At 35.1% G+C, this 24185-nt stretch overlaps 1 protein-coding gene across 1 annotated transcript; it reads left to right on the top strand.

Annotated features, from left to right (window-relative positions):
• The first annotated feature begins 1445 nt into the window (after window positions 1–1445).
• On the top strand, window positions 1446–10022 carry LOC114899714 (pancreatic alpha-amylase). Its single transcript, XM_029230719.1, has 10 exons — window positions 1446–1833; window positions 2196–2342; window positions 3181–3378; window positions 3766–3996; window positions 4775–4908; window positions 5680–5802; window positions 6110–6209; window positions 8080–8198; window positions 8303–8428; window positions 9776–10022. Exons 1-10 carry the CDS (start codon window positions 1666–1668, stop codon window positions 9963–9965), a joined length of 1536 nt encoding a protein of 511 aa, XP_029086552.1. The 5' UTR covers window positions 1446–1665; the 3' UTR covers window positions 9966–10022.
• Window positions 10023–24185: the final 14163 nt, after the last annotated feature.

The raw sequence follows: 24185 nt of genomic DNA, 5'->3' as shown, positions 1-24185 counted from the left end.
GCCGCCGCAGGCTCGCCCCGCACTCCGTGCCCCTCCCTCCCCCCGGCCTGAGTGAGCCAGAGCCCCCGAATCAGCGGCTCCTTTAACCCTATCCTGTCTGAGCGAAGAACAGACGCCCTCCGGCGACCTACACGCAGAGGCGGGGCCAAATCCAAAGCTGAGCCCCTGGGAGCTGTGAGAACGAAGAAGGGAAAGGGAAATCTCTCCCAGCAGCCTCAGAAGAGCGGATTAAAGCTCCACTATCAACTTGATGTACGCTGCATCTGTGGAATACATGAATAGACACCGAGTCATCCCAAATTGAGGAGGTGGAACTTGAGAGCAAGATTTATGATTTTTTTCCCCTTTTCCTCTTTTTGTGAGTGTGTATGTGTATGCTTCTGTGTGAGATTTTGTCTGTATAGCTTTGCTTCCACCATTTGTCCTAGGGTTCTATCCGTCCTTTTTTTTCTCTCTTAATTATTTTTTATTTTAATAACTTTATTATATTTTATCTTACTTTATTTTATTTTACTTTATCTTCTTTCTTTCATTTTTTCCTTACTTCCCTCCTTCCTTCCTTCCTCCCTCCCTCCTTTCTTTCTTTTCTTTCTTTCTTTCTTTCTTTCTTTCTTTCTTTCTTTCTTTCTTTCTTTCTTTCTTTCTTTCTACTAATTCTTTCTTTCTACTTTTTCTCCCTTTTATTCTGAGCCGTGTGGATGAAAGGCTCTTGGTGCTGCAGCCAGGAGTCAGTGTTATGCCTCTGAGGTGGGAGAGCCAACTTCAGGACACTGGTCCACAAGAGACCTCCCAGCTCCACATAATATCAAAAGGTGAAAATCTCCCAGAGATCTCCATCTCAACACCAGCACCCAGCTTCACTCAACGACCAGCAAGCTACAGTGCTGGACATCCTATGCCAAACAACTAGCAAGACAGGAACACAACCCCACCCATTAGCAGAGAGGCTGCCTAAAATCATAATAAGTCCAAAGACACCCCAAAACACACCAACAGACGTGGACCTGTTGACAAGATCCAGCCTCATCCACCAGAACACAGGCACTAGTCCCCTCCCCCAGGAAGCCTACACAACCCACTGAACCAACCTTAGCCACTGGGGACAGACACCAAAAACAACGGGAACTACGAACGTGCAGCCTGCAAAAAGGAGACCCCAAACACAGTAAGATAAGCAAAATGAGAAGTCAGAAAAACACACAGCAGATGAAGGGGCAAGATAAAAACCCACCAGACCTAACAAATGAAGAGAAAATAGGCAGTCTACCTGAAAAAGAATTCAGAATAATGATAGTAAAGATGATCCAAAATCTTGGAAATAGAATAGAGAAAATGCAAGAAACATTTAACAAGGACCTAGAAGAACTAAAGATGAAACAACGATGAACAACACAATAAATGAGATATATAAAATGCCAGATGTTTAAAAATGGTTAATATTCCCTCAAAAAGGAAAACATTGTTCTAAAAGGTCATTTAGGTGTTATTCCTGGGAGATTTTATGGCTGTTCTTCACCTGTTTAACATTATTATCGATAGTTCTTTTCAGATTATGAATAAATGGTTTGTGCTCTGTTTATTCATGTTAACATTTACATTGTAAAATATGCTTCTTACAGGAATATAAATAGTTGCTGGAAAGAACGCTGACAGCTTGAAAGCAAAATGAACCTCTTTCTATTGCTTTCAGCCATTGGATTCTGCTGGGCTCAGTATGTCCCAAATACCGAATCTGGACGGACATCTATTGTCCATCTGTTTGAGTGGCGCTGGGTTGATATTGCTCTTGAATGTGAGCGATACTTAGCTCCCAAAGGATTTGGAGGGGTTCAGGTGGGTATTGTTCACAGTATAAATTGCAGACTTCACTGTGCTTAGAGTAAATGGTATTATGCTCTGTGTCTGTGAAGCTGGGACAACATTTTACTTCACAAATAAGTACTCTAAGTAAAACAGTTTTCTGAGGAAGAAAAAAATGTGAAATTGTTGGCAACTTCATGTTTTATTTCTAATACAATATTTTTTTCAGCAGGACATTTCCAATGTGAAGTTAATATTTTCTAATGGTTGTTAAAGAATGTGGCTGCAAATACAAAGATTCATAAACAATTTTAGACTCTTGAGTCGTTTCTAGAACATTCAGTGATACAAAGTAAGCTGTAATTTGATACTTACTACTGTTGTTTTATTTGTAGGTTTCCCCACCCAATGAAAATGCGGTAATTAATAATCCTTCAAGACCTTGGTGGGAAAGGTACCAACCAGTTAGCTACAAGTTATGTACAAGATCAGGAAATGAGAATGAATTCAAAGACATGGTGACTAGATGTAACAACGTTGGTGTAAGTGAATTAAAGTTCCCTTTAAAAGTATTATATAGAAAAAGGATTTCTCTCTCGCCTCCTGTTCCTTTCAAGCAGAACGATTTTCATATATTTTAAAATTTTACTTCATGCTTTAGCCATAAATTAAAATGTAATTGTTGCCTTATGTTCAGCTTTTGTAAATATTTATTTATGCACTAAAGAAGATGTAAGAAAAAGTTTAAGGCCACGAACTTACTCATACAGCAAAATATCACCTTTTAACCCTCCTGGCTGCATATGTTTCTGAGGAACACTTTTCCAGTTAGGAATCGGAAATTCCAGGTACAGTATTGGCTGTTACTTTTATGTGACTTGTGTCTCCACCCGTAAGTCCCGGGTCTTTCTTCCCATAGGTTCTTTGATGGTAAATAATTATTTTCTCTTTGATGAGGAGCATAACAAGAGACAATACTTACTGATCCTAAATAGATAGTAGAGACTGGCTTTTTATTTCTTAGGATGACCCATGGAAATTACAAAAACCAATAATTTCTCCTGCCTCATCTGATTCTTTTCTCCTGCCCCTCCCCATCAAAAAAAAAGGGTCTTTGCATTTTTTCACAGTTATGGTAGTTTTGGGTTCTCTTAATTTGTCATATATGTAAATATTCGACCAAGTGGCTAGAATGCATGTAGGGCTTTAGTTCCCAATTATTTCCTTTCACATTTGACTGTTGCTCTTCTAGGAAGGTAAGTTATAAAATAACAAAGAAATATTTTGGAGTGTTATTAATGTGCTGTAAACTCAAATTAATACCATTATAAATTTCTACCTCTCTCTAAGTCTCATTGAAGTAGAAATTTGGCCTTTCAGGTCCGTATTTATGTGGATGCTATAATTAATCATATGTGTGGAAATGGTGTGGCTGCAGGAACGAGCAGTACTTGTGGGAGTTACTTCAACCCTGGAACTGAGGATTTTCCAGCAGTCCCGTACTCTGGTTGGGATTTTAATGATGGTAAATGTAAAACTAGAAGTGGAGAAATTGAGACCTATAATGATGCTTCTCAGGTAATTAGCAAAAAGAGCTGTCTATGTCTTTTATTATCCACATGTAGCTTATTTATCTCATTTTAAATATTAGTTGAAATTCCTTAGAACAGGTTCTAAGCCTGACTGTTCAAACAAAGAATCTCAAATCGATATTTAAAACATTTTTCCCAATTAAATTTTTCACAATGAAAAAGCTCATCCACTATATTTCCTACATCCTCCATTTTTATACTAGAAAATGTTTCAAAGGTATGTCCATACTAGAATGTCAGTATCCCCAGAGACCAATGCAAAGAAGGCACTATAGAAATATCCATTAATGAATAAATGAATGAATAATCAAATGGATTCTCAGGCAAAGGTGATGCTTTATGTACCAATCACAACATTTTTTTGCCTCAATAGGTCCGAGATTGTCGTCTGGTTGGTCTTCTTGATCTTGCACTAGAGAAAGATTATGTGCGCTCCACAATTGCTGAATATCTGAACCGTCTCATTGACATTGGTGTAGCAGGGTTCAGAATTGATGCCGCTAAGCACATGTGGCCTGGAGACATGAAGGCAATTTTGGATAAACTGCATAATCTAAACACAAGATGGTTCCCTGCAGGAAGTAAACCTTTCATTTACCAGGAGGTACGTCAATACATATATGTGCAGATAAAACAAAGATTCATCAGAAAATAAATGGCAGATTTCATTAAAAGTGCAATTTCTGTAGGTTAGTGGCTGACTCATGTATACGGAGGAATGTTCCTTAAACTCCTTTGATTCAGAGACAGCACGTCTGACTTTATCACAGGAGCTTTTTTTTTTTCCACAGGAGCTTTTTTATGCAAGTGCCAAGAATTTTTTAGGCTGCCAAAAGTCTCTGTGTCATGTATAATCTCCCCAGAGACCATTATAGAACACAGATAAGAATATAGTTGCTGTCTTGAGCCAGGCTATGTGACTTAAATTCTTGGCTGTAGTGCTGTTAGCTGTGTCTGTTTAGGCAAATTGATTAACCTCTCTGAGCAACAATTTTTTCAAAGTTTATCGAAAGGAATAATGATAATGGTTATGTCTTTGTTTTCTTTGGAGAACTAAAGAGGTAATATTTAGCAAGCACTTAGAAATATTGCCAGCTGGATATTAAGTGCTCTATAAGTGTGAGCTATTCTTATCATTTATGTGCAAGAGTAAATTAGGTCAGCATTCTCACAGGACAACAGGTTATTTTGTCATGTTACTTTTAATATTGTAGCATAGATTTTAACAAAGGAAAATAAGAATCTTAACATAAGCAAAAAGATTTGGGTCATTTCACAAAACATAAATAGCATAAAGTTATTTTCTATATAATAGTAACTCGTTAGTTAAAATTCTTTTCAACTCTTATTTAAAATGATATTTTCTTCTTGATTTCTACTAGGTAATTGATCTGGGTGGTGAGCCAATTAAAAGCAGTGAGTACTTTGGAAATGGCCGTGTGACAGAATTTAAATATGGTGCAAAACTAGGCACAGTTCTGCGCAAGTGGAATGGAGAGAAGATGTCTTACTTAAGGTAAGTGAAATACAATTGATCCTTCGAAGTATTTCACAGACTTATTTGTGATATTACCCAACATGAATTTTCCTCTTTAAGCCTTTTTATTTAGACAACATCCAAGGATTCATTTACTAATAGCAAGTGTCAGAGTTCCCCAAACGCCAATTGATCATCATTATTTAGAACGTCAATCATAAGGAAGTAATTTTAGAGATCCAAAACATCACATAGAGATTTTAATCCTGGTATTATACGTCTCTATTAGATTTGACTAATGTTTGCACATAATTTGTGCAGGCCAGGTTATTGTTAAAATGATTCTGTACTTTATGAAGTCCCTACAATGTGGTCGTCCTGTAGAATTATTAATCAATTAATTAATTTCAAATATTAAAATATTTATATTATAACAATATAATATCGAAGCCTTATTTAAAAACAGTTTGCCATTGTGTATAAAATGATAAGAATGTTGAACCTTCTACAGTCCATCTAAATTATAATTTAGTGAAACTTCTAAAATAACTTTTATAACAAAAATCTTATAACTGTAACATGAATGTAAGTCAAGTAATTCCTACATATATACATGCATGAAATGAATTTGTAGATAATATATCTATATAGTTTCTATTTTGAAAGCCCTACAGAATACTCATTTAATTAGAGAGAGAATTTCATTAGAGGGTGCTATTCTGAACGAAATACACATGTAGGTAACTCTAAAGCTATTGTAAAAGAATACATATAGGTGCTTTTAAGATTTTTTTTTTTCTTTTTAAATAGGAACTGGGGAGAAGGCTGGGGTTTCATGCCTTCTGACAGAGCACTTGTCTTTGTTGATAACCATGACAATCAGCGAGGGCATGGAGCTGGGGGAGCATCTATTCTTACATTCTGGGACCCTAGGTAAGAAACAAAGTTCCCCATTTTTTTTGTTGTTGTTGTTTTGTTTTTGTGGTACGCGGGCCCTCACTGTTGTGGCTTCTCCCGTTGCGGAGCACAGGCTCCGGACGCGCAGGCTCAGCGGACATGGCTCACGGGCCCAGCCGCTCCGCGGCATGTGGGATCTTCCCGGACCGGGGCACGAACCCGTGTCCCCTGCATCGGCAGGCGGACTCTCAACCACTGCGCCACCAGGGAAGCCCAAGTTCCCTATTTTTAAACCTACATTTTAATGATATTAAAAAAAATATTTTCTTCTATAATATTATAGACTGTACAAAATGGGAGTTGGATTTATGCTCGCTCATCCCTACGGATTTACACGAGTAATGTCAAGCTACCGTTGGCCAAGACATTTTGAAAACGGAAAAGTAAGTTTTGGTATTTTCCAAAATGTCTTTTCCTCAAGAAAAAGAGGTTAATTTTGTTTTAATTTCACATGATGCTATTACATTCGGTATTTTTTGTATCAAATATTTATTAAGTGTAGACCTGATGCAGGACTCTTTTAACAATTCAGTGAATATTAAAAAAAATAATGATCTCTATAGACAAAGAGTATGTAAGCTATTTCAAAATATGACAAAGGTAGCCCCTCACCAAAGAAAACAAAACACACTTAAAAATAGGATACAGGGCTTCCCTGGTGGCGCAGTGGTTGAGAGTCCGCCTGCCGATGTAGGGGACACGGGTTCGTGCCCCGGTCCGGGAGGATCCCACATGCCGCGGAGCGGCTGGGCCCGTGAGCCATGTCCGCTGAGCCTGCGCGTCCGGGGCCTGTGCTCCGCAACGGGAGAGGCCACAGCAGTGAGAGGCCCGCATACCAAAAAAAAAAAAAAAAAAAAAAAGGATACAGTGAGTAAAATATGTACTTCTCATAAGTACCTGCTTCATAGAGTTGATATGATTACAAATTAACACTTCAAAAAAATTAAAACAGTACATGCACTACAGTACGAGCAATATAAATATTTGTTAAATACTTTTAAAAGAAGTTTTTTTGGAAAGCAAAGAGATGATCCAATTAGACCTAGGTTCAATAGGGAAAGTATGGTATAACAGGAAGGAAAGTATATGTGTTAAAGAAGAGATATTTGCTGACTCTGCTGGGAATGTTAAAAGTGAAAAATATTTGGGTGGTATGGTAAAGACAATAATCTGAGTAATAATTTTAAAAAGACTGAGAAATAAGATTATTAAAGAATATATTTAGAAAGTTAGTGGACAGTTTTCAAACTGAAGATTTCAAATGCAGCATCATATAGCAACTTCATACCTGAAGTAGAAAATTATCTTCGCTGCAAACCAGATAGATATTTATCTAGTTTCTAGTAGATTATTTTCAAATTGAGAAGTCCACTACTTTGTACAGCAACTCATTCTATTGTTAGATAGCCTTAATATTTAGAAGATGTCCCTTTATATTGAGTCAATTTCTTGTAATTCCCACTAACTGGTCTTATTTCTGATGGCTGGAGTCATGGCGTATGTCCATTTCCCCTTTTCCCATAACATTTCCAAGACTTCTCCAGGACTTGTGCATGCTAACAACTCTTAGTTTTGTCCACTATTCATCATGCAACAGGATTTAAGACAGACCTTGATAAACTTCCTAGACATAATCTGTTTTTTCCTATGATTATCTTTGAAAGTACCAATTAGAAACCACAATATTAAAAATTTGGTCAATTTATTAAGGGATATTGTGATGCTTTGATTAGTACATTTATTTAACAAAGAAGAATGAAAGAAACTAATATTTATTTATCAATTATCATGTGGAAAGCATTTTTACATATCTCATTTAATTTTTATAGCCACTAAGTAATATCTTCACTTTACTGAAGAGGAAAATCAGGCACCGAAGTTTTGTATATTAACTAAGTTTTTTGTAGCTAGTACTATTAGAGCCTATCTTTTACTCCTGCTGTTTCTGACACTAAAGGCCTTGCCATTTTAGTGACATTGCACTACCTAGAGTGATATTAAGAAGTCATTGCAATTCCTTGCAAAGAAAATGAGAGGGTAAAAGAATCATAGCCTTGTTTGAAATATGGCACTAGAGAATGGGAAGTTAGGGGGAAGATAAATTCAGTAAAAATACGGGACAATTTGGATTCTCAATGAAGACACTACAGAGACACATAAGGGACAGATTGGATTTGGTGGACTGAATAAGGACACATGTAATGTTAATAATGTGAGCTTTTAAAATGTATTAATATTTTTTTGTTAATTGAGGATGTTAATAATTGGATTGGGCCACCAAATAATAATGGAGTCATTAAAGAAGTTACTATTAATCCAGATACTACTTGTGGCAATGACTGGGTCTGTGAACATCGATGGCGTCAAATAAGGTAGGAATACTTATTTAGAGATCTCCTCTAATAATAGTTTCTTAACATTTTGTTTTAAACTGTTGGCATATTCATCAGCATTTCCTATGCTATTTTGTGTTTAGGAACATGGTTGTGTTCCGCAATGTAGTTGATGGCCAACCTTTTACAAACTGGTGGGATAATGGTAGCAACCAAGTAGCTTTTGGAAGAGGAAACAGAGGATTCATTGTCTTTAACAATGATGACTGGTAAGTAGACATCAATTAGAAATAATATTTTGTACCAACATGTTCTTGGTTTATTCTTTTCCTGTTCATTTACTTCTTTCATATCTGAAATATCCTTTAGTCAGCAGATTAAGAAAACTTAGTGATCAGCAGAAAAATGATGATGACTCTTATTATTTTGATCTCCTCTCTTTATAAGGGCTTTCTCTTCTAAGTAGAGTTATTTTTTGTACACTTGTGCATATCATGGGAAGATATGCACATATATATGCTAACATATACATCTCACATAAAATTCACATAATATAAAGGTTGTGAAATCCCTAGAAGACTGTCTTCTAGGACTTTTAAAATAAATAATGAAAAAATACTGCCTCAGGATGGAAATATCTTTTTTTCTGTCTTTTTTTTTCACCTACCCTGATATCTAGTTCTTTGGTCTTCTTTTTTCACTGTCCTGTCTTTCTGTGGCAAATAATACTTTTTAAAGCATACATATATATATATATATATATATATATATATGTATGAAGAATATATATGTTATGGTCATTGATTGATGTCAGGAGATTTTTTAGTTTTAGTTCTGAAACATCTCATTACTGGCTTTTCATTTGTGACACTTATATTCTCTGTCTCAAGTATACTGATTCCCTCACACAGAGAACTATAGCTGAGAAGACCTCTTTGCAAGCAGTTGAAATGCCTTTGTCCAAGGCTAACTTCCACTCATGCTTAGTTCACTCTAGCCCAAATTATATTTTACTGACAAAAAATAAATCAAGTGTATCTCTTTCTTCCCCAAGACTCCATTGCCAGTCCTTTAATTTCTGTCTTTTGTAGATGGGAGAATCAAAATAAATTTATGGGATAGCTTTGTATTTTAAAACCATATACTTCTTCATAGAAATGCGAGATTATTTTTATCTCCAGCCCAAATTTATTTGACCTTCTTGAAAAAAAAGAGGTTTTTGAAGAAATAATCATATTTAAATTCTTGACAGTAATCAGTATTTTCTTAAGTTCAGATGAAGACAAATTTAAAATGGGTGTGTTTACCACAGGAATCAATTTTCTCTAAGGGTGCCAATTCAACCAAATCTTCACTGATACTCTTCAACCTTATTATTATTTTTTTAATAATATTTACTCTTGACTAGGTTACGCCTAAGTCTTCTCTTGTATATGAATATTGTTGGCCCTAAGAAAACTACTCACAGCCACTGGAGAGGCCTTTGTATTTGGATTTTATTTTCATTGAGACCTTGACTGCTTAGAGTTCTACAGCACAAAGTTAAACTCTTTGTTTTAGAGATAGTCTGTATTCTTGCTTTTAATTGTGGTGAAATCTTAAATTTTATTTTACAGGGCATTATCTTCAACTTTGCAAACTGGTCTTCCTGCTGGTACATATTGTGATGTCGTTTCTGGAGATAAAATTGGTAACAATTGTACAGGAATTAAAATCTATGTTTCCGGCGATGGCAATGCTAACTTTTCTATTAGTAATTCTGCTGAAGATCCATTTATTGCGATTCATGCTGAATCTAAATTATAAAGTTTGAATTGAATATATACACACAGAGAAATAAAAGGTGTTTCTGTTCTTATATATATGTAATCTATAACTTCTCATAATTCATTAATTTTTGGTTAAAGCTCTTATAAGTAATAAACTTGAAAAACTCAGAAAGGCATAAAAAAACACATATACTTAACTAATAATAATATCATTACAATCAACATTTTGTTGTGTTTTAGAAGATTTTCATTAACCTTTTTGTCAAAGGCATTTCTAAGAACTCAGAAAAGCATATTGAAAAACATGTTTGTTGCCATTAACACCACTTGTCCGGCTGTGTATCTCTAATATATGTCTGTATTTCTTACATAGGGTGTTTCTAACAGTTAGGGGTATCTGATTTAATGATGATTCCTATACAAAGTCATAACACTTGGGTGCTTTTCACAATATAAAGGCCCTTTCATGTTTAATAAGTTAAAATCTAAAAGAAACAAATTATGCAGTCTATAATAATTAATTATCTGGAGCTCACAGGAATCTTCTCCTACATTCTCTATATTCTTTTTTTCATTCTCTTTCCAATGGCTTTCACATGATGATGTTGTATGGCTTTGGTTTCCTCTCTTAACCAAATTGATTCTGAGAGGGAGGAAAACTAAGTCAGGAAGGTTGTTTTGGTACAACACTGTCTCTGAGAGGCTTGCTCTATGCTCTGCCATGTAGTACTGGACTGAATGAGTCTAAAGATCTTATACCTGGTCAGATTTGGGTCTTGTTCTTATGTCCTAATAGAACAGAAGCTACAGTATTACCCTGTCTATATTTAGTGTCTTGATTTAGCTGATATTCTATGGTTGTACATATCATTATCTATTAACTTCAGAATAAAATGTCATACTGAAATTGAAGAGGGATGTTGGGACTTGGCTAAAGAAGATTCTTTGGTGCAGTTACAATGAGATATAAAATGAAACCTCTGTTTCCTAGTGGTAGATTTTGTAAGAATTGGGTGTTACTTTAGGAATTCTACCCAGTTCTATCTTAGGAATTTTTATTCTATCAATGTCAATACTCTCTGTAATTTAATTTGACTGAGACATATCTTTTTTTAAAAACATCTTTATTGGAGTATAATTGCCCCACAATGTTCTTCCAGTCTCCACTGAACAACAAAGTGAATCAGCCACATGTATACATATATCCCCATATCCCCTCCCTCTTGTGTCTCCCTCCCAACCTCCCTATCCCACCCCTCTAGGTGGTCACAAAGCACTGAGCTGATCTCCCTGTGCTATGCAGCTGCTTCCTACTAGTTATCTGTTTTACATTTGGTAGTGTATATATGTCAATGCTACTCTCTCACTTCGTCCCAGTTTACCCTTCCTCCTTCCCGTGTCCTCAAGTCCATTCTCTACATCTGCATCTTTATTCCTGTCCTGCCCCTAGGTTCTTCAGAACCTTTTTTTTTTTAGATTCCATGTATATGTGTTAGCATATGGTATTTGTTTTTCTCTTTCTGACTTACTTCACTCTATATGACAGACTCTAGGTCCATCCACCTCACTACAAATAGTTCAGTTTCATTTCTTTTTATGACTGAGTAATATTCCATTGTATATATGTGCCACATCTTTATCCATTCATCTGTCGATGGACATTTAGGTTGCTTCCTTCTCCTGGCTATTGTAAATAGTGCTTCAGTGAACATTGTGGTACATGTCTCTTTTTGAATTATGGTTTTCTTAGGGTATATGCCCAGTAGTGGGATTGCTGGCTCATATGTTATTTCGAATTTTAGTATTTTAAGGAGCCTCCCTACTGTTCGTCATAGTGGCTGTATCAATTTACATTCCCACCCACAGTGCAAGAGGGTTCCCTTTTCTCCACACCCTCTCTAGCATTTATTGTTTGTAGATTTTTTGATGAGACATATATCTTTTTTTTTTGACAAGTGTTATTTTGCTGAAGATTTGCTATTCCCCATCCAGTAGAGAATATTTTGTGCTCTTTTAACTCATTGAAAAGAATCTTTAGAGACGTTAGAAATAAATGAGATGGTGCTTATGAAAAAAGTGCCAACATTTTTATTGACATACATTAATTAATTGGAAAAGTGGCAATAAAAGAATATTGTTTAAATATTTTCATCACATTATTGATAGAAGTAAAGGGCACACCCACTTGAAAACTAACTATTATGAGCAAGATAAAATGCTAAAGTAGGAGAGATAAAAAGATAAGGTGTGGCCTTTACTCTTTTAATCTATCATTTAGTGGAAACTGGTCAATAATTCCCTATACTGTCAGAGAATTTTGCATCTGATTCTCTTATTAATTCAAAATATAAAAGGCTAATCCAAAATATAGAAAAAAGAAGCACCATAGAGTATAATTTCAATGTATTCTTTAAATTAATTAAATTCTTTATTGCTGCAGATAAAATTTGACACTCTAGATACTGATTTAAAGTAGTTGAAAGTGAGTCTAAATTTTAGTTCTGTTTTTCCTTTATTTACTCTTATATTCACCACTATAAATTATATACTTTCAGAATCCAAAAGCAATTATCACAAAATTTAACCATTTGCTTTTCAAAAACTTTTTGTGTATTTTCAAAGTTTATATAGGATCCTCGTTAATTCTAGAATTTATAAAACTGATTCTTTCACAAAAAATCAAGCACATGAGTTTGAAGTAAATCTTGTTTTAGGAAACTTCTTCAAATCACAGACATTTTAGTTATAGCAGAAGAAGATCTTTAAAAAAAGTTTCATTTTCTTATGTTTGAAGATTACAGAGCAAAGTTATCTCCATTCCAGCCTCCTCCTTAATGAAAAGAGAAAATAACAAGAACAAAAACTATAGGGAATAATCCCCTTCATCTCTAATAAAACGGTGAGATTGTCAGCCCAAATAATAAACAATAAGGACCAGCATGAAAATTCAACAGAGTGGAATTTGGACTCTTCTAGAGAGGAAATAATACCAACAGACTTTGAGCATGGCCAAACCTCTTAGAAATACAGAGATCTCTGACCTTAAAGATCTAATCAAAGACTTGTTTATTTGAACAGTGAGCTACTAGGATGTGGTGAGCCTTGGAACTATACACAAACTCTAAAAGTCACAATGAAAACCAATACTTTCTGGAAGAAGTTAGTAAGAGTTGCAAGTATTAGCAAGGAACATATTTGATGATCAGCTTGATAGTTGTACAGAATCCTTTTGGGAGTGTAAGAAAGTAACTAAAGCAGTTAACCTGCAATCTATTCACTCTGTTTACCATCAGATGCCCTGAGAGAAAGAATAGAAGGTAGGTGACCTGGTCTAATCTCCTTGTCAGCTGGACTTCTGGGAAAAGGGACTACTGATATTTGCTGGGGGAAGAAACTTTATCTCTGAAATGCCCTTTATAGAGTGTTCCTGGCTCAGGTTTACCTATAATAAATATAACCTAGAATCTATGCGGTATGGTGTATATCTTGTAAGTTATACAATTCTCTGAGACATAATTGGAAATGTTTTATACCTTAACTGCTCTTGTTTTCTGAGGTAACCCCATTAACCTTATTTAGAAACCTGATCTATTGTTCTGAGCCAGATACTAATGACCAATGCAGGAAAATGGGACCTGAGGAGCTGCTGTTGATGTCTCAGGCCTTTCTCTGTTTTGTCTGAACATCTTGATTGACTATATCCTTGAAATTATTATAAAAGTTTGATGCTGTAATAGGATCTCTGATTCACTTTTTTCTGATTTGATAATCCAATTCTACGTGTTAGCTTGGGAGAATAAAATACACTCTCTAATACCATAAAGGAAATCTATAACATAATAAGTTTCATAAGGAGCCATATAGATTTTCTGCTCATTCTGAAAAGATGTTGAGAAGCAGACAGAGGTACTACAAAGAAAATAAATGATCTTAGAGCAGATGGATTGATGAAAACATGTTCTGAGACAATATACACAAAATGAAGCTGTCCCAATTCACACAGCCACCAAACCCCAGCATAGACATACAAAGCTTTTGTTGGATTAAGAGACTTATTAATAATAAAATGATTAATAATCAAGAAGGAAACTATATATGGCCCATGCTAAGTAATTGTAAAAGAAGAAAATGAAGATAAATAAAAAACAGCAGTACAAAATCAATGGCATTCTTGAAAACCAAACATAACTAGAAAAAGTAATTTAAAAAACATAATTTACAACAACAGCAAAACTATAAGGTACCTAAGAATAAACCTAACAAAGGTGGAAATTGATACTATAAAAATTCTAGAATGTTATAGGACACATAAAAAAGAATGGAAATAGATTTATACACATGAATTGGATTCCTGAAAATAAAATGTGCTAACTGCAATAAATATTCAATAGAAAAGTTGAAATGTAAAATTGAGGAAACCTTCCAGAAAATAGAGGAAAATGGCAAGAGACAAAAAATAAAATGGAATAGGTTAAAAAATTAGAGGATTATTCCCGGAATTTAAACATCAAATTATAAAGATTTTTTGAAGAGACTACATGGAAAACAGGAAAGAGGCAATTATGAGCTCAAGGATATGAGTATACAGATTAAAATTGGAAATGTTAAAAGCAATGCATATTGTAATATTTCAGAAAATCAAAGGGGAAAAAGTGATGCTAAAAACTTCCAGAGAAAGAGAATGACTAGTTTACATATGGTGTATCAAAATTAGATTAGCACCAGAGTGCCAGTACAAGAGAGTCAATAGAGTGTAGATTCAGATTTTGACTGTAAAATTTATTTGCTAAGTAACCTGAGACGAGCTTTTCAATTTCTTTCGACCTCAATTTCCTCAACTATCATTATGGATAATATTACTTTTTCATAACTTTGTTATGAGGAATAAATAGGCTAATATAGAACATGGTATATAGGAATTCCTAAATTAATGTTAGCTACTTTAGAAAACTTACTAACAGTAACCCTGAAAGCGTGAGCACAGTAGAACAATTCTTTAAAATCCTGAGGAAAATGATTTCCAACTTAGAATTTTGTAGCCAGCCATACCATCAGCCATGATTTGTGGGGGAGAATAGATACTTATCACATGCAAAAACCTAAAAACGTCTAACTCCCATATACCTTTTTTCACAGAAAGGAGGAATTAAACCCAGAAAGAGGAAATTAAGATTTCTGAAATAGAATCCTATACAGAAGAGAGGCTAAGGGAATTCTCAATATAATAACAAAAAAAGTCCCAGGAGATTAGGGCTCCAGCATGCTATGGATAAACCAGTAAATATGAGGTTAGTTCATTGGTGGAATTTGTGAGAAAGGTCTTTTTAGAAAAATAAAATAAAATAAAGTTGAAGGGTTTGACCTTGTGAATCATTTTATTGAAAAGCATTTTAGAGAGTTGTTGGAAGTTTGGGAAGACATAAGTAGATATTTGAAGAATGCCAAGCAAATAAAAATAAATAAATAACTTTTAGAAAAGTAAAAACTCTTGTCTAAGAAAGGAAATAAAATGTCATAATGCTTGGCTCAGAATGAAAAATGCTTACATAGACATAATATTAACAACAGTAAATTTGGATTTAATTAATAAAACCATATGGGGAAGATGGGAAACAGAAAATGTGCATATATGAGGGATGCATTATAGTACTAAATTATAATCTTATAAATTTGGAAATCAAGGCATAATATCTATAACATAGAGAGGGAGAGAGACAGAGAGACAGACTTTCATAATAGATATCTCCTAGAAAAAATAAAAGAAACTTTACTTTTTATTTCACATTCACTTCTAAATATCAATGGTCACTCAAATGCCAAAGCCAGTGCTAGTTTCAAACTTTTAGAGTCACTAACTACTGAAACCATTTGGAATCCACACTCTTTTGTAATAATAATTTTTAAAAAGAAACAAAATTCTAAATTTTCTATAAATGAAAGAAATTCTAAAAAAGTTCTGAGTTTTGAATTAGGATATTTCAATGTTTTTCTTTTTAAAGATATAAATACAAGTTTTTCCTGAATTTTTTTTTTCCTATTTCTTATTTCTGAAGCCACAAGCATAAACTAATTTGCCTGATCCATCTCAGGTTAAAACCTAGGCAGTCCTGATGTAGTCTCCCCACAGTGTTAAACAGACTTTGGAAAATCCTGGGGAATCTGTGTCCCACTTCACTTTGGAAATATGGGAACACACATATTGTACAGCTTGACCAACATGGCAGGCAGAGTTGGATAATGAGTGTTACAGAATCTGCACTATGAAGAAATAGGCACTCCTAGAGAAGGGTAGACTTGAAGATGGGCTTAATCTTTGGCAATGACCTGTGTCCAGGCTATGTTTGACTCTAATCTCTCCCAACCTCCAGTGATGATTGACATATACACAGGAGGATAAAGGTTCAGGGCAGGAAAATGCAAGTAAGGCCAGTCCCCTTTCTTGCCACTTAAGAGGAAGGAGCAGCATTCTTTGAAAGAATTCTGGAGATGACAAGCAAGAACATGAGTAGTGGCTTACCACAGAGTTAGAGGCACTGAGGATGAGTATATAGTGGGTCACCCAGGGATAGAGGTGAAACAACTCTTCTTTTTCCATACATACCATCAAGTGGTGACATTAATGTTTCAAGGTATGTTAGAATTATCCTTATAAGGATTTTGAATTCTCCCTTTCTCTCACATGTCTCAGATAATACCTTACATCATCTTGTCCTTGAAATAGAAGTAGGTGCACAGGCCAATATGGATTCTCTTGTATAGGTCTAGACCATTCCCAAAACCAAGGATTTCTCTGAAATCTCCTAGTTTAGGTACAAATTAAAGTATGTCCAAGAAGGTGTCTGTTGCTCTTGATCTTCTGTCTTCCACCAAATTAGATTGAAGTCATATTAGATTTTGGAACAGGTTTATATCATTTAGTTCATCCTTGTTAGATTATTAAAGTCAAATCTGGATTTTAATACATGTTTTAAACTTTAAAAATGGCAGGTTTAGTTTGAGAAGAAAAAAGATTTTTGTTGGGAGTATTGTATATTCATAGAGTTAAATCATCTCTGTTATACGAATGCTTTACATGCTGCTAAGTCAGGTATGTCCCTACTCTTATGCAATCAAGTCCATCATTACATGTAACCTAGAAAAAATGCTGACATGTTTCCAATTAGGGTGAGCCTTCCTATCAAAAGCCTTCCTATCCTTTTTGATATCCTTCCTAAGCCTTCCAAAAGGCTTTTGATAGCCTTCTTATCAAAATCCTGTCCTAGATTTTGTTGCTTAAAGTTGAATACTGTATGAGTATGAACCATTATGTTACGGACAGTCAAAAAAGCTAAGAAAATACGTTCAATATAATTGGGAAAGTGAGTCCATTTACAGGTCAGGCAAAGCTGCATTCTCATTATTCCAGAGATTTTGGAGGAAAAAATTTAAATGAGGAACTGGCAAGGATTCCAAGGGGGAAAATATCTCAAACAGCTTAGAAAAATATTTTCAAAATTTATTATTGCATTAATAGTATTTTATCTATTTTAATAAATATGTAATTTGAGAAAAGCTAATAAAATGTTAGGAGGAAAAATCTTCATAATTATTCAAATACTTATTTACATCTAAGCATATATTAAACCGTTAGCACCAAACGTGCTGTCTGACATAAAATAGGCTTTAAATGAATTAACTGATGAGTGAGTAATTGAAAAAATATAGTTCTTCATTAGATATTAGCATGCAACCTCTGAAAAATAATCTACATACATATAGATATAGATAGTAAAATAATATTGATAATTGTGAATAAAGAATCAATTTTCACATCTGTAAAAATGTGGGTGTTAGTGTGAGATAGATTTGGGTATGAATTCAATTCCTACTACTTTATTGTGTGTCTGTGGGCAATTTACTTTCCACATGCACCTTCATGTTCCTAGCTAATAATTGTAAATAACAGCTAACTCATAGAGAAGTTACAGAAACAGCATAATATATAGGGCATAGTGCCTGCCACAATGAATGTGCAACAAGTTTTACTTATTATCCCAATAAAACCTTATATTGACTACAAAAAAAATAAATAAATAAGGCATTTGTATAAATTGAGTAGATACAAGTCAATTTCATTTAATTATTTCAATTCTCTCTACTTAAACATCTCTAATTTTTAAATTTTATAAAATTAAATTTGCCTATAATCTGAGTTAAAATTGTAAATAAATAAAAATTGACTTCGCAGCAGTAATTAATTTAGTAATTGTATTACTACATGATATTTTGAACTATATGGGGTATTTGAAAGAGCAATAAATTGTAAGAATATGTAATTGCTTTTCTAATGTAAAGTCACAAAGAATATCTGGTCCAGGAGTGGTTACTATCAATTTCAATATTCAAAGGAAAATAAAAATTTAAAATCTTCTCGTTAAGTAATTTGAACGTTTCACATTTGATTAAATGAGAAAATTCTTTCAATAGGTTACCTATATAATGATTGCATTTATTTGGAATATCAGTGCAGTGTGGAGTGATAAGAAGGACACTGGAATGAGAATTCAGAGGCTCTAAGCTGCAGTATGGCTCTGATACTAAGTAGCAGTGTGATCTTGGGAAAGACATTTTCCTCTACATGTCTCAGGATACTGAAAAAGATGATATTTAATGTACTTGAACAGGCCTGCCTTCCATAGAGCCACTTTACAGCTAAGAAATAAATTCCCAAATCATAGAAGTTGAGTAATAAGACAGTTATTAGAAGGTGAAAATATATTATTTTAGTATCTGGCATCTGAATTATCTCATAGCTAAAATCTTCCTCTTTAAGAAGATATCTTGAAAAACCACTGACAGAGTGAGATTCTGAGACAAGACCCCAAGAGTGTAAATGTGGTTTTCTAGGTCTGTACTAGAAAGAAGGAGATTTTTTTTTTTCTAGGAAAGGACATAAAATTAGGAACTGATGAGGGAAAAGAGTTAGAGAAGCCAGTAAAATATTGTGAGATGACCATGGGGACATAAACTCATTCCCTCCCTACCATCCATCAACAGAAATCTTGACGGCTTTGGGTTTCCAAAGTAAGTGGGGATGGGAATATTATCAAGTCTTTCTAGCTCTCAAGGGGCAGGCAATCCCTAGATGACATCTGGCCCATATTTTGAGGGCCTATACAGGTTCATGTGAACTAAGGCTTTGGACCCCACTGCACCTTGAATGAAATCACCACTCTCAAACTGAGTCAGCAGTAACAAAGTGTTGGGTACATGGAACAGAGTAGAATTGTGTTGGTCCTTAAACAATGGAATAATTACCACAATTAAGTTAATTAACATATCTGTCACCTAATATAGTTAACTATTTTCTTTTGTGAGTGTGGTAAAATGATTAAGACTTACTCTCTTAAGAAAAAAAAAAGACTCTCAGCAAATTTCAAGTATATAGTACAGTATTATTAACTATAGACACTATGCAATACATTACAGCCCTAGAATTTATTCATCTTATAACTGAAAGTGTTATACCTTCTCGTTTCCCCCAGCACCCCCAGCCCCTGACAACCATCATTCTACTATCTGTTTCTACGAGCTCCATTTTTTTTTTAAGATTCCACATATAAGTGGGATCATACAGTTTTGTCTCTGTTTGTATGGCTTATTTCAATTAGTATAATGTCCTCCAGTTTCATTCATGTCATCACAGATGGCAGTATTTCTTTTTTTAATGGCTGAATAGTATTTCATTATATATAGATATACCATGTTTTCTTTATCCATTCTCCCACTGAGGAACACTTAGGTTATTTCTATACCTTGGCTATAGTAAGTAATGCAGCAATGAACATAAGAGTGCAGGTATCAGTTCAAGATACTGACTCTCTTTCTTTCAGGTATATACATAGAAGGATTGCTGGATCATACGGTAGTTCTATTTTTAATTTTTGAGGAACTATTGTTTTCCATAATGGCTGTACCAATTTACATTCTTAACAGCAGTGTACAGGGTTCCCTTTTCTCCACATCGTTGTGAATATTTGTTATCTCTTGTCTTTTTGATAGTAGACACTCTAACTGGTGTTAAGTGATATCTCATTATGGTTTTGATTTGCATTTTTCTAATGACGTGTGGTGTTGAGCACCTTCTCATGTATCTATGGATTGTTTGTATGTCTTTTTGAAAAAATGTCTATTCCGGTCCTTTGCCCATTTTTAAATTGTGATATATGTATATATATATATATATATATATATGACTTGTAAGTGTTGTTTATATATTTTTGGATATTAAACCCTTACCAGATACATAGTTTGCAAATATTTTCTCCCATTCTGTAGGTTGTCTTTTCTTTCTTTTTTTTTAATGTTTCCTTTGTTATGCAGAAGGCTTTTAGCTCGATACAGTCCCACTTGTTTACTTTTGCTTTTTTTAGCTTGTACTTTTGGTGTCGTGTCCATGAAATCATTGACAAGACCAGTGTCATGAAACTTTTTCCCTGTTTTCTTCTAGGAGTTTTATGGTTTTGAGTTCTACGTTTAAATCTTTAATTTATTTTGAATTAATTTTTGTGAGTGCTGTAAGGCAGGGGTCCAGTTTCATTCTTTTGCATGTGGACATCCAATTTTCCTACCATCATTTCTTGAAAGGACTATGCCTTTCCCATTGCGTGTTCTTGGTGTCCTTCTCAAAGATCATTTGACCATATATGTGTGGGTTTATTTCTGGGTTTTCTATTCAGTTGCATTGGTCTATGTGCCTTTTTTTATGCCAGTACCATACTGTTTTAGTTACCATAACTTTGTAATGTAGTTTGAAATCAAGAAATGTGGTGCCTCCATCTTTGTTCTCTTTTCTCAAGATTGGTTTGACTATTTGGTGTGTTTGTGGTTCCATACCATAACACTGGGTCAAAGAAGAAATCAAAAGAGTTATCAAAAATAACTTGAGGGGGATTCCCTGGTGGCACAGTGGTTAAAAATCCACCTGCCAATGTAGGGGACATGGGGTTTGATCCCTGTTCCGGGGAGATCACACATGCCACAGAACAACTAAGCCTGTGTGCCACAACTACTGAGCTCACTCTCTGGAGCCCACAAGCCACAACTGCTGAGCCAGCATGCCACAACTACTGAAGCCTGTGAGCCTAGATCCCATGATCCACAACAAGAGAAACCACTGCAATGAGAAGCCTGTGCACTGTAACGAAGAATGGCGCCTGCTCGCCACAGCTAGAGAAAGCCCGCATGCAGCAACCAAGACCCAATGCAGCCAAAGATAAAAAAATTTAAAAAATAAATAAATAAATAAATACATAAATAACTTGAAACAAACACAAATGGAGTGTTATCAGAAGCATGGTGGGGAGAAAAGCTACCTTTTTCTCTCCTCTTCAATCTACAACCAATAAAATGCCCACAACTCAACAAAGGTACCTCCACCCAAGACAAAAGGATGTAGGAGGATTCTACACATCTGTACATTTAAAGGTGAGTGGACTGGAACACATAGAAGAGGCAGAACTAAAGGAACAGAGGAGTTGGTACCTGCCATCCCAGCCCTCTGACCATGGTAGCTGAGCCCACAGCTTCAGAAACCTTAGCAACAGCAGGAGAAATGGTGCACAGGACTCCAGCCTCCAGACAACTCCAGTGCCTGTGGCCACAGGTAATTGGGCAGGCATGGCAGTGGGGCCTGAAACCCCATTCCTCCAGCTGTTGAGGGGCCCACAAATTCTACACCTCCACACCCCCCCACTGGCTGTGGCAGAGGCCAGAAACCTTACAACACTGGACACAGTAGAGGTGCCTGTGTGACCCTGGTTTCCCCCCACAACTCTCACCCTCCCACCCCAGGGCAGAGCCTGTGTCTCAAGGGATTAGGGACAGGAGGAAGGAGCCCACCATCCCAGTGACGACAGGGGCTCTGGCGGAAGCAAGGCTGCAAGGAGCTCGGGGTCACTAGAAGCAACAAGGAAGGCACAGAGCCATACCTCTTACACAGAAGATGGAGGCTGAAAAGTGCGAACTTTCAAATATTTGTAACCAGAGGCAGCTCACTGTAGAGAAACAAAAAACTTGTGTCACAGCGCCACCTATTGGAAAATAAAAGAAAGGACTCTAATTTCTAACGTCATTTAACTTTAAATGCATCGAAAGAGGAGCAATTTGCCAAGTAAAATGAACAGTCACAAAATGAAAATGAAAGTTCTTCAGAAATCAGACCTAAACTCATGGAATATTGCTGTCTAACTGATAGAGAATTCAAAATAACTGTCATGAAGAAACTCAACAAGGTACAAGAAAACTCAGAAAGGCAGTTTAATGAGCTCAGGACTAAAATTAATGGACACGAGGAATATTTTACCAAATAGATTGAAGTTCTAAAAAGGAACGAAACATAAATTCTGGAGCTGAATAACTCAATAAATGGGGTGAATAATTCATTAGAAAGCATTGAAATTAAAGCAGACCATATGGAAAGAGAGAATTAGTGAGCTCAAAGATAGAAGCCTAGAAGAGAGGAAAGAGAAACAGATATGAAAAATTCAACAAGAGCTATTCAACCCTTTTACGAAGGACAACATTAGGAAAATGGTTATCTCAGAAGGATAAGAAGGGAGAAAGGAAGCAGGGAGATAATTTAAAGAAATAATAGCTGAGAACTTCCCAGACTTTGGGAAGGACCTGGATATACAAGCCCATAAATCTAAGAGAACACCTAATTATTTTAATGTAAAAAAACCTTCTCCAAGACTCATAATATTAAATTGTCAAAAGTCAATGACAAAGAAAGAATTTTAAAGGCAGCCAGGGAAAAGGATTGTAACCTACAGAGGAGACTCCATTAGGCTATCATCAGATTTCTCAACAGAAACCCTACAGGCCAGGAGGGAATGCAATGGCATTCTCAAAATACTGAAAGATAATAACTGTCACCTAAGAATATTCTATCCAATAAACATCATTCAGATATGAAGGAGGAATAAAAGACTTTCCCAAACAAATAAAAGCTGAGGGAGTTCATCAATACTAGATCTGCCTTATGAAAGATATTGAAAGGAGTTGTTCTTCCAGAAACAAAATGGTAAAAATACACAAAACTTTGAGCAAGGTGATAAATAGAACTAGAAAATTACAACTCTTTATCTGATTAGGTTTTTAAATACTTTATTATAGCATAAAGGTTAAAGGGAGGAAAAAGGAAAGCAAAAAAAAAATAACTACAGCTGTCTCAGCAAACTCACAACATAAAAAAAGGATAATTTGAAACAGAAACGTAAAAGGCGAATAGGAAAAGGATGGAATTCATATATATAAATGAAGATAAAATGCTATCAGCAGAAAAGGGACTATTTTATCTATGAGACATTTAACACAAAAATCAGAATAACCACAAAACAAACATATAGCAGAGACACAAAGCATAAAAAAGAGGAAACGGATAAAAATATCATAGAAAATCACCAAGCCAAAATGGCAGACAGAAACACAAGGAAAAAGAAATGATAATGATCTAGAGCAACCAGAAGACAAAAGATAAAATGGCAGTATTAAGTCCTCACCCATCAATAATCACCTTAAATGTAAATGGACTGAATTTGCCAATCAAAGGCACAGAGAGTCTGGATGGATTAAAAACAAGACCCAACTATGTGCTGCCTCCGGGAGACTCAGCTCAGCTCTAAGGACAAACATAGGCTAAAAGTGAAATGATGGAAGACAGTGTTCCAAACAAATAGCAGCCAAAAGAAAGCTAGTGTAGCTATGCTCATATCAGACAAAATATACCTAAAGTCAAAAAAAAGGTAATAAGAGACAATATACAAAAATAAAGAGGATGATTCATCCAAGAAGTACATACAGTAATTAATATATGCACCTAAAACAAGAGCACAAAAATATATAAAACAATTATTAACAGACCTAAAGGTAGAAATTGACAGCAACACACTAATAGTAGAGGACTTTAACACCCTACTTACATCAATGGACAGATCATCCAGACAGAACACAAAAAGGAAACAGCCTTAAATGAAACATTAGACTAGATGGGTTTGATAGATTTGTACAGAACATTCCATCCAAATGCAGCAGACTACACGTTCTTCCGGAGTGCATATGGAACTTTCTCAATGATAGACCATATGTTGGTACAAAACAAGTCTCAATAAATTTAAGAAAATTGAAATCATATCAAACATTATTTCTGATAAAAATGGAATGAAGCTAGAGCTCAACTATAGGAAGAAGACTGGAAAAGTCATAAATACATAGATAC

The sequence above is a fragment of the Monodon monoceros genome, unplaced genomic scaffold (genome assembly GCF_005190385.1).
Source record: "Monodon monoceros isolate NGI ecotype Baffin Bay Population unplaced genomic scaffold, NGI_Narwhal_1 Super_Scaffold_18, whole genome shotgun sequence".
Taxonomy (NCBI): domain Eukaryota; kingdom Metazoa; phylum Chordata; class Mammalia; order Artiodactyla; family Monodontidae; genus Monodon; species Monodon monoceros.
This window is presented reverse-complemented; position numbering and strand designations above follow the sequence as displayed.

Bases quoted from the DNA above. Each gene is read 5' to 3' on its own strand.
- LOC114899714 (XM_029230719.1), top strand. From the start codon at position 1,666: ATGAACCTCTTTCTATTGCTTTCAGCCATTGGATTCTGCTGGGCTCAG. The intron at 3,379-3,765 runs GTAATTAGCAAA...TTGCCTCAATAG, and splicing joins CCTATAATGATGCTTCTCAG to GTCCGAGATTGTCGTCTGGT. The intron at 5,803-6,109 runs GTAAGAAACAAA...ATAATATTATAG, and splicing joins CTTACATTCTGGGACCCTAG to ACTGTACAAAATGGGAGTTG.